This window comes from Gobius niger, assembly GCF_951799975.1.
Source record: "Gobius niger genome assembly, chromosome: 2".
NCBI classification, from domain to species: Eukaryota; Metazoa; Chordata; class Actinopteri; order Gobiiformes; family Gobiidae; genus Gobius; species Gobius niger.
Genome location: NC_136853.1, coordinates 16,142,402 through 16,159,749, shown reverse-complemented (window position 1 = coordinate 16,159,749; position 17,348 = coordinate 16,142,402). Strand labels below are relative to the sequence as shown.

General features: G+C 39.6%; 2 protein-coding genes across 2 annotated transcripts; one reads left to right on the top strand and one right to left on the bottom strand.

Moving 5' to 3' along the window:
- Positions 1 to 9,100, bottom strand: ak3 (adenylate kinase 3). The gene is made up of 5 exons (XM_079582032.1): positions 8,559 to 9,100; positions 7,107 to 7,226; positions 6,569 to 6,741; positions 1,556 to 1,674; positions 1 to 648 (listed from the first exon to the last, which is right to left on the bottom strand). Exons 1-5 carry the CDS (start codon positions 8,704 to 8,706, stop codon positions 537 to 539), a joined length of 672 nt encoding a protein of 223 aa, XP_079438158.1. The 5' UTR covers positions 8,707 to 9,100; the 3' UTR covers positions 1 to 536.
- Positions 9,101 to 9,356: 256 nt separating this feature from the next.
- On the top strand, positions 9,357 to 17,347 carry rcl1 (RNA terminal phosphate cyclase-like 1). The gene is made up of 9 exons (XM_079582006.1): positions 9,357 to 9,630; positions 9,946 to 10,017; positions 10,093 to 10,268; positions 10,552 to 10,626; positions 10,719 to 10,843; positions 10,930 to 11,055; positions 11,146 to 11,302; positions 16,365 to 16,468; positions 17,179 to 17,347. The coding sequence occupies exons 1-9, from the start codon at positions 9,501 to 9,503 to the stop codon at positions 17,330 to 17,332; spliced, it is 1,119 nt and encodes a 372-aa protein (XP_079438132.1). The 5' UTR covers positions 9,357 to 9,500; the 3' UTR covers positions 17,333 to 17,347.
- The last annotated feature ends 1 nt before the right edge of the window (position 17,348 follows it).

Genomic DNA, 17,348 nt, shown 5'->3' with positions numbered 1-17,348 from the left:
GTTTAAATAATTAACATGTCATCAAGAGGGTGTGAGGCATGTGACATATTAAAAATATACATTGAAAGATTAAGGCAGGATGGGTTTCTCTTGTCCTTTCAAAAAGTGCAAACTTTAAATGACACAATTAGCAGAGCAGGATTACATTTGAAGGCAACTTTCAACAAGGTTATATTTTTTGCATATTACAATTTGTGTTATAATAATCATCTAAAAGCCTAAAAGCAATTACATAAACTACATTCATAAAACTCAATCTGATTATCGATTTTATTTTATCTTTAAAGGAACAAAACTGCTAGTACCAAGCTAGTCCTGTCCAGTGTAGTCCGTGCTGTATCATTCAACAAAAACAGTTAATGAAGGCACATTATCCATTATTTGTAAAAAACAGTGCAACCTTATTACAACTGTACTTTGCTGAAATATTGCTTTTGACATCAAGTATCCCGGCTTGCACTCCGTTAGTCTCATCATTTAGACAATGCACGGAGTCTGCCCGTTAGTGTCCCTAAAAATCTCCCTCAATTGGGCTTTTATGCTGCTTTTTTACTGAGTATAGCAAGTTTCCGATGGAGGAATGATTCAACGTGCGGCCAGATCTGGTTGGTTTCGGTCCCTGAAAAGGTTGCCAACACACCTTTACTCCTGCAAAACAGAAACACATTACACCTGTGAAATTACACTGTCAATATAATGCAAAAAGGGTCTGGGAGGAGAAGTAAATGGACAAAGTGAAGAGATTGAGATTATTGGTGCCAACTGAGGAACTACTTAATCCACAAGGCTGTCAGAAAGCTGAACTTTCTCCCTTCCATGCCCTCCCTCTTTCTGCTCCAGCCTCTCAAGTACACGGAACATTTGAGGAACAATAGCATTTGTTTTAGTCAATCATGTGTCTTTCTTGTCTTGGTTAAGTTCAGTCGAGCTTTACATTCTCTTGATGTACACTGGTGATTACAGTAATATTTAAGTGGTGATTGATTATGATAATAAATAAATATCCAAGTATCCAAGTATTAGAAATAAGTTATGACCAAACAAATTGTCACCAGAGTTCGAAAAGGGTTCAAATACAGTAGAGATTCTCACCATTAACCTCTTAACCCCCACCTGAATCGAGCACATGTTCTCTTGTTTGGCTTGATCCAAATCCACAAAAGAGGAACAAAATGGCAACATAAACGAGATGAAAACGCAACAGAAGAACGACAAGAACGTGACAAAAAAGCGACAAAAGCGAGGATGAAAACGGAACAAAAGAGCAACATTTAGATCAGTTTTGTAGGTCCTAGCTTTCAAATGAGGCATCAAAGGCCAAACTAGCTTATGTTACATGCATTGCACTGATCTTTCTATGAAGTCGGATAAAATGGACTTTTCACCTACAGCAGTCCGTTTAGTGCTGTACTTCATGATGTATATTAACTTTTTCAGGTTCATTTGTTGGGTGGTCTGCCAGGCCTCACACAGGAGCAAATAAGAGCTTGGATTGGTGGCATTCATCTTTGCATACATAAGTTAATTTGTTGAGCTTTTCTCAGTATTATCCCACCTGTAATATTCAAGGACGGGCTCTGTCTGGTTTTCATAAGCCTTCAGTCGGCGTGTAACTGTGTGTGGAGTGTCGTCGTCTCTCTGGACCAGGGGCTCCCCGGTCACATCGTCAAAACCCTGGACAGAGCAGCACAAACAGTCAGTCAAAGGTACTAAGAATTAAACATGAGCATTAAAGAGTAACTAAACAGGTCATTTTTATTTCATCCTATTCAAATTGAGATAAGAAGAAGGATACGTCTTACAACAAGAGGAATAAACGTATAACTTGGTTTGATGGCATTGAACTGTGGTAAGTATTAATTGTAATTTTACACCAGTTGGTGAATATTTCATGAAGAAAAGATGGGGGCCAAAGTTGCTACTGGGTCCATCAGTACAGTATAGCACAACTGTTAAGTAGCTTCTCCCTCTTAGTCTGCAGAGTGGTCAATATTTACCAAGGAGAATTACTATTTGGGAAAAATGCTACTTGTGGGCCCTGAGTGGTAAAGTCTGATTTACGTTTCAGTTATGACACAAATTAAGAGGAACAAAACATGAAATGATGGGACAATCTGACTATTTCAAAAGAAAATTCCACAAAAACATATGAAAAGATTTTTTTCCTGAACAATTAAGTGCATAAAAGACAAGCTGCATCTATTTTATTTGTCAGCATAAAGCTTTCACAAAAATGTAGAGGGTGAAGACATGAAGTAAACGCTAACATACATTAGTGTTCCTCAGAGTTCACAGTCTGACTTATAAAGCCAAGATGTCTGGTACCAGGACAATGGACCCACTTACAGATAAACCAATCATCTTACAGTGTTTTTTAAGTAGACAAGTCATGAGAACCAGAATCATTAACCCAAAAAAACATTTTACACTGAAATCATGTTCAGTCCGTGAGGTGCCACAGTGTTCAGAGTATACTGTAAATCCAAAACATTTCTATTTGAGACAACTTTTTTAAGGATCTTGCACCCTCTTGTGGATAGAGTAACCTTTTCAATTCCAAAGAATCTTGAAGGAGAAGGTGAACCATGATTGGCTCCTTTGTAATGTTTTAAAGGTCCTATATCATGCAAAATCGACTTTATTTGAGCTGTGGCTTCATTCACGCAGCTCTCTGTAATCCTCCTGAATCCTGCTCTCTGAGCAGCTGCGCCGCCCTCTCCTGGTGAACGACTGAGTGTTCAGTTGTGTCGTCACAGCGGAACGGAAGTGCTCGACGTCTGTAATGCAATGTCTTTATTCTATGCTTGCGGCCTGATTTTAATTTGTAAACCACCCTTTTCATTATTTCTGTTGTAAGAAATAAATAAATAAAGTAAAAGGAAAAAAGAAAAAAGAAAAAGAAAGGATGTGCCCGAGGTGCTTCCAGGTCAGCTGTGGCCAAAACAAACACATCCCTGAGCGTCTGAACAGATCAGTCATGTTTGCGCTGCAGCTGTGAAGATGGAGCTCGTTATAACTGGACACACCTGTTCTTTATTCTTACCTAACGATAATGTCACAGAGAAAAAGAAGCGTGTTTGGCTACGTGGACAGTAGTATATACAGTCTATGATTCAACCTTCCTAAAGGAGAGGCCACTCCCGTCAGAAGTTGTTTTTTTCTCCGGGGTTCAGCGACTATCACCAAAATATTGTTTTTCTGTGACTGTCTCTGATGGATGTTTGGTGAACCTTCACCAGAACCAAAGTGGATTAACTTTTATAACCAACGCGAGTCCCATCATGTAAACAGCGATGGACCAGAGCGGTGAGTCAATCCAAACGTGTGTTAGCTTGTGTGTTAGCCATTTATGAAGCTGTGTTGCAGATGTCAACTCCTTATAACTGCATTGTGTAGTATCTTCTCTTATTGCTGTTTATTTATATTACGGTAAAGTATGTGCGGAGAGAGGGGGCGGAGTTAACTGAATCGAAGCGTTGTGTCTTCTGGGTTTGAAAAATACCTCCAGAAAACACTTATATTTATCACAAAAATGAGTGCTCAATAGCGGTAGAGGTACAATCATTCATATAAATGCCCATACTTAACTTTGGAATGGCTAAAATAGCATGATATAGCTCCTTTAATGACAGTCTTGTTTTCTGAGATCCTTTGTTTCAACTGTCTTTTTGTTTGACCATTATGTGCAAAATCACATGGGCAGAGAAGATTTAAAAAAAAATGCATGCAGGGGATGCAAGGGAGGGAAATTGCTGTTTTTTTTTTAAATAAGAGAAATAAAAAAACATTTAAAAAAATGAAAAACTTCTGGCACGACTGCGTTGTGTCAGTTTTGTAGTGCACCATGTTACTCTGAACAATAATACTGCACTGATACGCACCCCCAGTCCAAAACCGTACCCCAAAAATGTACCAAACCTAAAAATGTGTGTGTATAAGCCTTTACTTCAAACTAATAAACTGAAATTAGAGTGTTGTGTGCACCTATACAGATTCATATTGATGTTTTTAAGCCAATAAATTTGCTCAAACAACATCCCTCATAATAACCAGATAAAACTCTGCCCCCAAAATAGATGCAGCACAGAAACTGATTCTATATTGTTATCACACTGTCATGAAATTTGACATTGTGTGCAGTGCATACCCTTTGGATGGAATGTTATAAATGCATTGTTTCCACAGACATCTACCAGCAAGCATTGTCCTAATAACGTGAGCTCACAACACAAAACACAAAAGGTAAGGAAAAACACACTGCATTATTTTACATCTTAAAATCTTCTTAAGTTTCAAATTTTGGAATGCACCAGGATTCCCAGTAAACTAAGCGGTTTTGATGATTCAATCCCGAGCTCCATCATGGACATAAGCCTATGAGAAATGTTTACAGCTCCTTCCACACCAAACACTCGACAAGAGCACTTAATAAGATTATGACTTAATCACCAGCCTGTCTGATGCCCTGATTTACTCAGCCTTTCAGCAGCAGACCTGCTGATATACATATTGATAAAACTCCCAGTAAAGTGACAACTCCAGAAAATCCTTGTCTTATCAATTTAGCCTTTAATCCTGTGTGTTTCTTGCATTGTCAGACGGGACTGTAAAGAACAAACCCAGTGAACAATGGACAATCATTAACTATTAAATACCTAGGCTACATTTCACAATTGCAACACGTCACGAGAAATGTAGAAGGAAACTGATGCAAAACTCGCTTCGTGACTGCCTCTGAATGAACCTACACTTAAATGAGGTTGCTTTGAGTGAGTGAGATGATATTCTCAATTAAAAGCAACATTTTCTACAGCCAGTTTTTGAATCTTCTCCCTTTCTCCACCCCAAGCATTTCATTCATTCAAGCGCCTCATTTACTGTTAAAAATGCTACTGTTTTTATTGTCCTTGCCAAGCTTTTTTCAAGTGGGATCAAAGTTTTATTATGGTTCACTCTCTAATCTGCTCAGCGTGGCTCATTTAATTTACATCCTTTTATGTGAATTGGTTGTGAGTAAGGTTGTCACAATTAAACTCAATTTTGACAGAAAAGAACGTGATGCTTGATACACTCAGTTTTTTATATCATAGTCAAAAAAAGGAACACTTTCATCATAATATAGGTCGGCCTGCATTGACTGTAACTGTACAAAGGACATCCAGGAGCTAAATGACAAGATCAAGACCGGGTAAATCAGTTAAAGTACCTTGGACTCACACTAAACAATGAGCTCACCTTTGATCAACATGTTACTGACATCCATAAACGATCCCAACAAAACCTATGCATCATCTGCAAAGTCTGTGCCCACACCTTCTGTTGAGCCTTCCCAGTTGTGTTGTGTTCAAGTGCTGTAGTGCAAAGTGAAAAAAAAAACAAAAACACACCAATACACTATAAACTTTGAGCGGTAAAACCTATACAGTTCAGCTCTGGCTTAGCTGAATGTAGCGAGTGAGAGGGTGGTCGGAGGCGCAGATTGACAGCCTCGTTTCTGTCTGTCTGCCCCACGCATGTGCAATTGTCCACTCGGCATAAAGGCAGCATTACAACAGTATAACAGCTCTTTCAACACGCTCAGTATCGCAAATGAGAAAAAAAATCTTCACACTCACTTTGTCCTGCTGCCATCAGGCTGCACGTACAGGACTCTGAGGTGGGGGCAGACACGCTTCAGCAAAGGTTTTGTTCCCTCTGCTATAGCTGCAGAGGTTGTTTGTGATGTATGTATAATGTATGTATAATGTATGTATGATGTATGTATAATGTATGCATAATGCATGTATAATGTATGTATAATGTATGTATAATGTGTGTTTTCCTCTTTTGGACAATAATGGTCTATCTGCCTATCTATAAATTTTACCATTTAATTGCAGTATTTTAGATTTAGGTTTTGTCCTATTTAATAGATAGACACTAGATTTAGTATCACCTTCTGGGTATTGAGTTGTTTGACGGCCCTAGTTTTAATGTTTTAGGCAAATGTGTCTGTTGTAATCTAACGGAAAAGGGAAATTCAAAACAGGAAGCAGAGGTGGAAGATTGATACAAATCGTGACTTATTCAGTATGTGTTCAGACCTGTTTTAATTATTTCTCCTTTATCACGTAGCAGTCAAATACCAAAGTTAAATCTATTCTACAAAGCACCCACACTTTTTTACACTGAATATAGAAAATGAAACAACACATTTGGAATACTGACAAACTGTGCACAGGACGTGCTTAGACCCTCCCCCTGTACAACAACTACTGACCAATGCCCTCATTGTAGTTTAGGTCTGTGGTAAATATCTCATTGCCCCAATAGAGAGAGGTAGTACTACCACTGGGCAGTATGTCAAAACACACCTTTTTTATTTATTTATGTTTTACCTCACAATCACCTCAATTTTCAATTACTTTATTTATTTAACAAAAAAACAGCACCGATTTTACTCTAATGGTTCATATTTGAATTCATATTTTCAGTATTATACTTCAACATAGTAACATCAGAATAAGTAAAAGGCCACAAACACTTCATGATGGCAATGTGCAATAAAGCAAGTAAAAAGTGTACTCACGGGGACTTTGGGTGGGTTGAAATCTATATTATACACTCTGCCGCTGGCTGTGTGAGTCCATCGTGAGGACAGTCTCTTTTTAATGGTGTCGAATGGTACATTGAGGTTAATGACTGTGTCCACACTGTATGCGTCATCGAGAGCTTCAGCCTGAAGGATTGTGCGTGGGAAACCTGTCAGATGACATACAGTCAAGGTCACGGACTGGTTTTATAAGGTGAATGTTTATACAGTCAACTGTTCCATAACGGGTGTAATTTATCAAGGCGCGTGCTAAATAGCAAGATGGAAAATTGTATATTGCTATGTAGAGGCATGTTGCACCTAATTTACAATTTGAAATTATGTGTTCAGTTTTAGAGCCATAAATGTGATATGTAAATGAGAGAATGCTGCGTGAGTAAGAATGTGTAAATGACTCTGCTGCTGATCCACTTTTGCAAATGCCACTCGTTTTGCACATGAGCAAACGTTTGGTAAATGACATCCTAAGAGCAATAGATTATGTACCCATATTCCTCAACTTAAATCCTCCTACCATCCAGCAGCCAGCTTTCATTGCCCAGAGCACGCAGATCATGGAGGATGAGTCGTGCCATCACATCATCAGGAAGCAGCTGACCCTGATGTATACAGGCCTTCATCAATAGACCCAGCTCTGACATGCAAAACACACATGATGTAGATAGTCATTGTTAGATATCCAGTTATAACAGTACAGCGATTCAGTAAGGAAATATTCCCAAAGCAGAATAACGTTTTTCTTTAAACACTTGATTAGGGCTGATTGATAATAATCTCAATATGAATATTCATTCAAGTATTGTAGAATATTTATTGATGATGCAGTACTTCGTGTGTGGACTTTCCAGTCAGACTTGAGTGACTAGTTTCATGACTTGGGGCTTGATTTGAGAATTTAAACAACTCTTCAAGTATAAAGCCTGTTATATAAACAATTTCTTCAGCTTTCTTCACATTAACCAGCAGTCTGTCTCTCAAAGACAATCAAATAATAGCACAGGTGTAAAAAAGCAAAACTTCCCAAATTAAAAGTGACTGACCTAAAAGTGAAAAGAGTTTATTTTTTGCTGAAAAATAATGTTGTAATAACTGAAGAACAAAAGTGTAATACTACACAAATGGGTTCAGCCAAAGTTAAAAAAAATGTTCAGCTGAAGAAAGGAATCTCCTGACATGCTTCACTTCCTATATCTACAACACTGACAACAAAGCGGAAAGTGACTAAACCTAAACCTTGTATTTCTTCTCAGAGTCAGTCTTTTTTCAACCAATACATTTCTTCATACTTCATTCATTTCATTCATTCATTTATTTTTTTAATCAACCAAAGGTTCTCACACAACCCCCAGTGAGAGACTCTGGGGGTTGGGTGGTGGTAACTTTAAAGGCAGAGGGGTCAGCTTTCTCAGCATGAGGTCTGTTGTTATGTTTAACCTTAGGTAATACTTTAAAGAATTGGCTCCAAGAGGTTACTTAAGGTGCTCCGCTCAATGATTCTGTTTAAATAATAAAGAAACTTTACTCTATTGAGTAAACAGTAGGCTAAGTAAAATAACGAGGAAAATCAAACCACATTCTAAGTTCTTTGTGAAAAATCTTCCAGGGAATGTCAACAAGGAGGTGCTGCCAATTGTTGTGTGAACTTGATCAGATGGAGACTTAGCACAGTGAATACATTGTTGCAGTGATTTGTGATTCATTTTATATAGCCTGAGGTGAAATGATTGCAGGCGTGTCTTTGCAGAAGAGAGTCCGTGTGTTCATTATAAACAGGCTACACCTGGGTCAGAGGTCTCGTCTGACCTTGGCTGAAAACTTTATTCTCAAGGGAAGTGTGTGCCCCTGCATGATAAGACATGTTACTGAACCAGCCCAAGGTGTGGTGCTCTTATCGCATCAGTAAGTCATGTTAAAACTAAACTTGCTGCATTCACATTGCGAATTTGTATGTTACGACCCATCTTACCAGTTTTTGCGTTGATGTTGTTTCTCAAAATGTCTCCACTTGAAATATGTTTGAGTCCGAAAGTTTTGATTATGCGCCCCGAAACGGTGCCTTTCCCCGATCCTGGAGGCCCCATGATGACAGCACGAAACACCCTTTGCAGCACCATCTCTGAGACAGACGTCGCCTACTTGCCCGGAGAATATAAAGTCCTTGTGATACAGTCAGTGTCGCATTTGCATCCACGGTTTCGACTTCAGTCCGACTTTCTTTTCCTCTACTCAAAGTGCGCAATCGCAACGTAGACGAAAGTGGGCGCGTCTTGAGCTGCTCCCGCTGGACCTTGATCTGTATCTCAGCTCAGTCTCAGAAGCATCAGAAGGGTCAGCGGCCGGAGAGATGAAACGCGCAAGTGCGCACGGTGCCCTGCCATGGTTGGTGATACTACAGGCTGATAACGACTGCAACATCAGCTTATAGCTGCTCATCGTTGATGCATTTATTAATCCTGTTATGCAATTGGTGTGCAGTTGGAAAATGTCTGTTGGTGAAACTGCAATGCCAATGATAAGCCCTTCCCTTCCGCGCCACGAAAGGCTGCTGAATAAACATAGACTATGCCGTGTTGCCATTGGCTTTTCTTTTTCCCCCCATTATGATTGTTTATTGTAATACCCGCATGGTTTATATGCTTGTCTGTAGGCTTTTATATGTTGGCAGATTAAGGACTGGTCAATGCTTAAACACCAAACTACAATCTCACGCCGCGTGAAGTATGAATAACATAACAACCACGCCCGGATGTGACTAATGTGGTGTTTTGGCGCCACCAAGTGGCCATGTGAAAGACCCACGTTTAGAAAGAAGATACAATAATGGAGTTTGACCCTCTCGCTTCGCCGTACAATCGCGTCTCATTCACACACGTGGATTCAACAGACGCCTGGCAGAAACAACAACAACATGGCAAGTCAGGGACTCGTATATGATGGTTGTAATTTCTTTAGACAGCGCTTGGTGCTGTCCACACTCAGCGGAAAGCGAGTTAAAATCAAGAACATAAGGTCGAGAGATGACGAGCCTGGGCTTCGCGGTAAGTTTGCTGTGCGTGTGGCGTCGCAGTTAGCACAGTAGCTAACTGCTAGCTGTTACGCAGTTGGGAGTATGTTTACTGTTCTGAAGAGACGGGTGACTGATTGAAAAGAAAATCATCCATTTATGCCATTCAATGCACAAAATTGCTTCATATTAATAAAAGTTAACATTTATTATTTCACTTAGAATAGACGTTTCAACTTTGGTTTAAAGTTTGTCACCTGCAAAATCTCCCTATTTTTAGATAATATTTACTCAATCATTGTACATAATTCAAAGAAAAATATATTATAACCTGTTTCTGGATCACCAGATTATGAAGCGAGCTTTATTAGGCTTCTGGACAAAGTGACCAATGGATCCAGGATTGAGATTAATCAAACAGGTGAGTTCTACTTGTTTAATAATTATTAATTTTACTAATCAATCACAGTCTATCAACATCTTTTATGTTTTGCAGGAACCGTATTGTTCTACCAGCCCGGATTATTGTATGGTGGATGTGTGGAACATGACTGTAACCCCCAGCGCTCTATAGGCTACTACCTGGAAGCTCTTCTCATGCTGGCTCCCTTTATGAAAACCTCTTTATCTGCCACTCTCAGGGGAGTCACGAATGACCCCATAGACCCAACAGTAAGTACACAAATCCACTTGTCTACATACAAAACTCTGTTTCAGTTCATTTATATTTTCCCCTCATAACAGCCAGACTAAAATTGCCGTCAGAAATCCACTGCCCTCTAGTGTGTAAATGAAATGTTGCAACTGACTGCTTAGGCAATAGAGTGGAGGGTTTCTAGATTTTTTTGAAAACGAAACCACAGTTGGGGGAAGCAATGAAGACAAAAAAAAACACTGCATGACTGTTTTGACATCCAGATGATGCCTTAATCTGTAACCCTTCGTCGTCTTGCAGGTCGATCTGCTGAAGTTAACTGCCATACCCCTTATGAGGAAATTCGGTATTGATGGGGAAGGACTTGATCTAAAGGTAAAATGTAACTTTAAGAAAGAGTAGATGATTTTTACATGTTTGGAGATGACCTTTTGGACTGTTGTTATCATGATGTACATCTCTTTTAGGTTGTAAAGAGAGGGATGGCTCCTGGAGGTGGTGGCGAAGTAATGTTTAAATGTCCTGTACGCAGAACCATCAAACCCGTCCAACTAACCGACCCAGGAAAGATCAAGAGGATCAGAGGAATAGCGTATCCTGATCTAATATATTCTTTGTGCAGTGTTTTGGGGTTTTTCTTTCCAGCACATTTGTAAGGCCCTTGACCATTTAATCTAGATATTCTGTCAGAGTTTCACCTCAGATGGGTAACAGGATAGTTGAATCAGCGAGGAGCATCCTTAATCAGTTTCTGCCTGACATCTACATTTACACAGACCATATGAAAGGCACAAGTTCTGGCAAGTAAGTATTTTACAGTTCATATTATTTGCCATCATTAAAAATCTCTGTATCGCTGTAATAAGTTGTAACTTTTTGTTGTTTTGTTTTAAGATCCCCAGGTTTTGGATTAACATTAGTGGCTGAGACCCTAAATGGTACGTTCCTGAGTGCTGAGTTGTCGTCAACGCCACTCGGTCAGGGGGATCCTGTTCTACCGGAGGACATTGGGATAAACTGTGCCAAACAACTTTTGGAAGAAATATTTAGGGTATGTACTTAATTGTCATACTAAATATGGTGTGGTTTAGCACGTAATGATATTAAGTGTGGTTTTCTTGAGGAAACTACTGCTCTTACTCTTTGCCAATATCCTTCTCGAATCAGTATTCATTTGTCCGTTTCAGATTTACTGAATCTCCACTATCCTATACAGTTTAAATATACCGATCTATGTCCTATCTTCATCTACCATCTTTATAACAATGCTCAGCAGGCTACAGCCATGTACATACTGTATGTTTATATTCCTTTTTGCAATAGAGGCTGCCCTTGTGTTCTACACTCACTGAAAATGACCTACAATCTGGGTTCCACCGAGTGACTTGTAAAACGTCTAGATGAGAATTTAAAATGTATCCATTTGAATAGGCTGTGCTGTAGATAGTTTTTTTTTCTACAATGAATTTGTAGATTTTAGATCATTTTGCCTAAAGTCAGTACAGTTCTATCTGTTCGTGAAGCATGGGTTATGGAATACAACAATGTATTAAAACCAGAGAGGGGCACTTGCAACTGGACTTCGACTCATCCCTTGATAACTCGAGCCTTGACTCGGTCTTGTGGTTTGAGGCTGGTGCACAATGCGCTGCTCATTGGCTCCTCCGCCACATGTCCCGCCTCCCCCGCTCTCTTTTTGAAGGGTCCCTGTTTGTGTGTTCGAGGCTCCCCGATCAGGTGTGGGTTTGTTGACATTATAAGTGCGAGATTCGGACTGTACCCGTGATACTCGTGTACTTAAAAGTACACTGTGGTAAGCCTTCATTGGCCTTGATACTAGCGGAGTAAAAGCGCTACTGTGTGAGTGATGGAGGACACAGTTTGGAGGCGAAGACTGCTTATTTGTTTGTGACCGAGTACAGCTGTGATAACTACTGATATTACTTTTCCAAAACTGAATTAAGAAATTTAGCAGAGGTGGTAAAAAGTATGTGAACCCTTGGTCATAAAATGTGGTGTGGTCTTTATTTAAATCTCAAGAATGACTAAACCGTGTCTGCTTAAACTAGTACCACCAAAACAATTACATGTTATTTATTTTTAGCATCACATAAGTAAGTGAACCCTTGGAATTATTAACTTGTTGACCCGCCTTTGGCAGCAATAACTTCCTGTAGTTGCAGATTATACGTGCACAACGATCAGGATGAATCTTGGACCATTGCTCTTTACCAAACTGCTGCAGTTCAGTGAGATTCTTGGGATGTCTGTCGTTCTTGAGGTCATGCCACATCATCTCAATCGGGTTACGGTCAGGACTTTGACTGGGCCATTCTAGAACGCGGATTTTATTCTTCTGAAACCATTCTGATGTTGCTTTTGGCGGCACGGTAGCGCAGCGGTTAGTGCTCTCGCTTCACAGCTAGAAGGTCCGGGTTCGATTCCCACCTGCACGGGGCCTTTCTGTGTGGAGTTTGCATGTTCTCCCCGTGTCTGCGTAGGTTTCCTCCGGGCACTCCGGTTTCCCCTACCACTAAAAACATGCACAATAGGCCAGGATGAATGATGTGTGTGAGTGAATGTATGGTGGTGGTCAGAGGGTCCGTTGGCGCAGATGTGTGTAGTCGCGAAAGCGCTTCTGACAGTCTCCCCCAGGGGAACTGAAGCTACAAACGTAGCTTTCCACCACCGAGTGTGGAGTGAATGTACAACTGTCTCATGTAAAGCGCTTTGTGACTATATGTCTGTGAAAGGCGCTATATAAATAAAGATCTTCTTCTTCTTCTTTTGTGCTTTGGGTCATTGTCTTGTTGCAGCTACATCCTCTGTTGAGCTTCAGTTGTTGGACAGATGGCCTCAAGTTTTTCTGCAAAAACTTTTGATAAACGTCAGTTATTTTTTTTCCATTGATGATGGCAAGTAGTCCAGGTCCTGAGGCAACAAATCAGCCCCACACCATGATGCTCCTGCTCCATACTTCACAGTGAGGATAGGGTTTTGATGTTGGTGTGATGTTCTGTTTTTCCTCCACACATGATGTTGTGTGTTCCTCCCAAACTATTCAACTTTGGGTTCATCAGTCCACAGTTCTCCCATGAACCTCATTCTTGTTCAATGTTTTGCGTATTGTGGACTTGTCAACAGAGATGTGCCAGTGATTTCTGTAAGTCTTTAGCTGACACTCTAGGTTCTTTTTTACCCCATTGAGTATTCTGCGCTTGCCCTTGGAGTCATCTGGACGGCCACTTCTCCGAAGTGAAGCAACAGTGCTGAACTGTCTCCATTTATAGACCGTCTACCCCTGGATTGATGAACATCAAGACTTTTAGAGATAGTTCTGCAACCTTTTCCAGCTTTATACAAATCAATAATTCTTGAACGTAGGTCTTGGTGCACATCAGCCAATGCACCTCAACAAGGGACAATTCTCAACTAGTGTGTGTTTTTCAGTTGCAAGGGCAGCTTTAAGCCACACCTCAGTGTTTGGACTTCAGGTTTTCTCACACCTGACTCTAGATGTCTGCATGAATTTGTTTCATTAGCTCTTAGAGCAGGGGTCACCAACGTGGTGCCCGCGGGCACCCAGGGGCCCTTTGGGGCATGTCCAGTAGCCCTCGGGACTTTTTCTAAAGTGTAAAACACTTCATTTTCTTGAATCTAATTCTTAAAATTACAGTTATTTCGGTTCTTGTGACTCAGTATGAGTTTAAAATAAAGCTATTTTAATATAATATGGGGTCAATATCCTATAAGTGAACAGTGTACGTTTAAGTCTTTAGGATTTGTTTTTAACTGGTAGCCCTCGAACAACTTAATGCTTTTAAAGTAGCCCTCAGCTGAAATAAGGTTGGTGACCCCTGTCTTAGAGGATCGTTAGCCAGGGGGTTCATTCACTTGTTCCTCCCAGTTTACATGTTATGGCCAATAAAAAATGATTTGGTGGTATTAGTTCAAGCAGACACTGTTTACTCATTCTTATGATTTTTAACAAAGCTCCGACTACATTTTATGACCACTTTAGGCAGAAATGTGAGAAATTCCAAAGTTCACATACTTTTTCTTCCCACTGTAGTTGAATGAATGACACAGGGTCTAACTTTGACTACAGCAGCAGTAGATTGTTCTTTGTGCTGTATTTTACTAACTTCTCATTGCTTTGAGATTGTCTGACTGACTGGCTTTTGGCATAATGCAGATATTGTGGTGTTTTACAATAAGACATCGGTTATTGGTTGTGTGAGAGCACTGGGCTCTTATTTGTCTGGTATTTGTTTTTCATTTACAGGTGTTTGTCAATTTCAGAATGTTTTATTGTAGTTGGATTTTAATTGGTATTAAACATTGAAACCATGGGAGAAAAAAAGAACAGTAGAAAAATAACATCATCAATCATATTTACCTATGCCTTTTGAATCATGTGGAAAAATCAGTATATGCTTCTTTTTTTTACTATTGTACACATTGCTTCTTTTAGTGCAATAATGGAAAAATATATATTCCTATATTTACATGGAAGAAGTGAGAAAAATGGCATATCACAAAAAGTGCACATTTGGATCCAGTGAGTGTGACTTGGTATGTCTCCTCATGGCTCTGCCTCTCAGCCTTGTCATAGGAGCCATGTGAGTCCATTTAACTGGTCAGGGTAGTGCTGATTAACTCTGAAAGAGGAATATTGTTGGACAGACGCGCCAGCTCCCAGCAGAAGAGACTGTTTACCATGCATTTATTCAGGAAAGTTGGACGGCTTATTCTGAATTCTTACCCAACTGCTTGAACAAGCCAGGTGGAGTAATCCTCATATTATCTTATTATTATTGTTGGTTTTGTTCTTTTTCTTCTTTTAGCGATGGCCCAGGCAAGGAATCGTGAAACCTTGCCAACTTTCCTGTTGTGACTGGTTTTGTGGATAACTCTTTGGCGGGCATAGACGCTACATGTATTTGTATTGTGGTTAATGAGTAGTTTACTTGTTGTAAACCAAAGCCACGCATCGATCAACCATTTGTTTTGTTTTTTTCTGCTCTTGCAAAATGGGTGAAAAGTGAGCGAAAATCTGACCATGGCAGCAGGTAATTGTTCTGGATTTTGCCTAGATTGCTGTCTCCCTTTTTTGTAGGTAATGTATTTTTGCTTTGTTTGTTGGAAGTTGTGGCATTTGTATTGATTTACAGCATTTGAACACGTTTAAGGTAAGATAAAGTAAGAAAAAGTAGCAATGTTGATCATAAATTGTTCAGTAATGTTCTTTTTTACCCGTTACCCAACTAGGCGTAATCTGTTCAAACTTTTTCACTTTTACATATAAGATGTAGGAGTTACTGCATGTATCTATACAGACTTGCCAGAACCTTTCCATTGTGCCTGGTGTGGCGTTTCTGAATTCTAAAACCCAGTTGTTGAAGTTTTTCTATGTGTTTTTTGTAGATTTAATATGAAACAAAATTGGGTATAAAGAATGAGGTACAAACAAATCATTTTATCTTAGCTTTTTTGTTCCTCTAACTATTGTAGGAGCAAAACAGTGCTGTGTGAATGAGACCAGTCTTGTGCTATTAAAAAAATGACGGTATTTCCTTTTGCATATTGCTCCACTTGAGAGAATGGAGTTCTTCACAATCAGTGTCACGTTAACGGCGTTGTTGTAATTCAATATATATTTTTGCTGACATGATCTTAGTCCTGTGTAACCTGCTGACCTGCCTTCATACTTGACAATGGCCTCTTTTACAATATGCAACTGTTGGTTTGAAACATGCAGACGTTGCGACACACTCTTAAAATGGAGAAATTCCTACTGATTTTAAGTCATTATGATGGCATGAGACCTTTTATTGAAGGGAAGAATTGACAGTCTCTCCAAAAACAGGGCAAACAAACATTAATGAATTGCAATAAAACGCTTTTTTTAAACAATCCTTTTAATTGGTATTTCTTGAACAGATTAACGTTTCATTTTTTAGGGTTATCATTACATAGGCGCTACATGTAATGCAATAACAATTCCTAATGGGTGTCTGAGTTCTTGACCCTCTCAACCTTCTTGTCGTCATCGTATGTTGTTTTTGCTGCTCAAAAAAAACATGTCACCCCCCCTCTTTTGTCCGCTGTAGGGTGGTTGTGCGGATTCATCCAATCAGAGCCTGGCGCTGCTCTTGATGACCCTTGGCCAACCAGACGTGTCTAAGGTGCTGCTCGGACCCCTCTCCCCATACACGTGAGTCGTCATTCACAAGAGTTTTTACACTCCCATGCCTTTTTTATAGATACAGGTTTCACAATATAGTGCCACAGAAAATGCTTGTGTGTCTGTGGAGCGCAAGCATACATTTAAATAGTGTCACTGTAGTGTATAAATGAATGTTTGTGTGTAGTGTGATATGGCAAAAAAATGTGTACAATATTCTTACTACGTAGCTTCACATTGGTTTTAAGCGGTAACAAGAACCCGCCTCTTCTTATATTTGGTTACATTTGCCTAGCACTCACTCAGAGCATGATAGGCCGATCAGTAGGAGGAGTGGGTGGGGAAATGGCACGAGTCTGTGTAGGCTGAGATGGATCTTTTAAACAGAAAACCATGGAGGCAATCTTTCCAAATGGGCGGGCTGTCTCGGGCTTTGATCATGATTCAATTTTATACAGTTATATCACACATCCCAAGCTGTAGTTTGCTTCTTTTATAGAAAAAAACATGTTTAATTTAACTGTTTACAGGAGAACAAAATGACAATGAACTTTCCATTTTCAGTTATCATGGTACCGGTGCTGTGTTTCTATCAAGTACAGTACTATGATAACTGAAGATTGGCAGTGCCATCACAATGCTCATTCTCCATGGTGACATCTAACGTTTGATATATTTCTGAGCTAGATAGTAACCAAACTTCTAATCCATTACTCTTTTCCTCCCCCCTTTTCTCTCAGGATTGAATTCCTCAGACACATAAGAGACTTTTTTCAGATCATGTTCAAAATTGAAGTCGTGAAACCTCTTGAAGATGAAAGGAAAGGTGGAGACAAAACCCTGATGACTTGTGTAGGAGTTGGATACAGCAACATCAATAAAACTCTTAAATAAACTTTTACACAAGAGT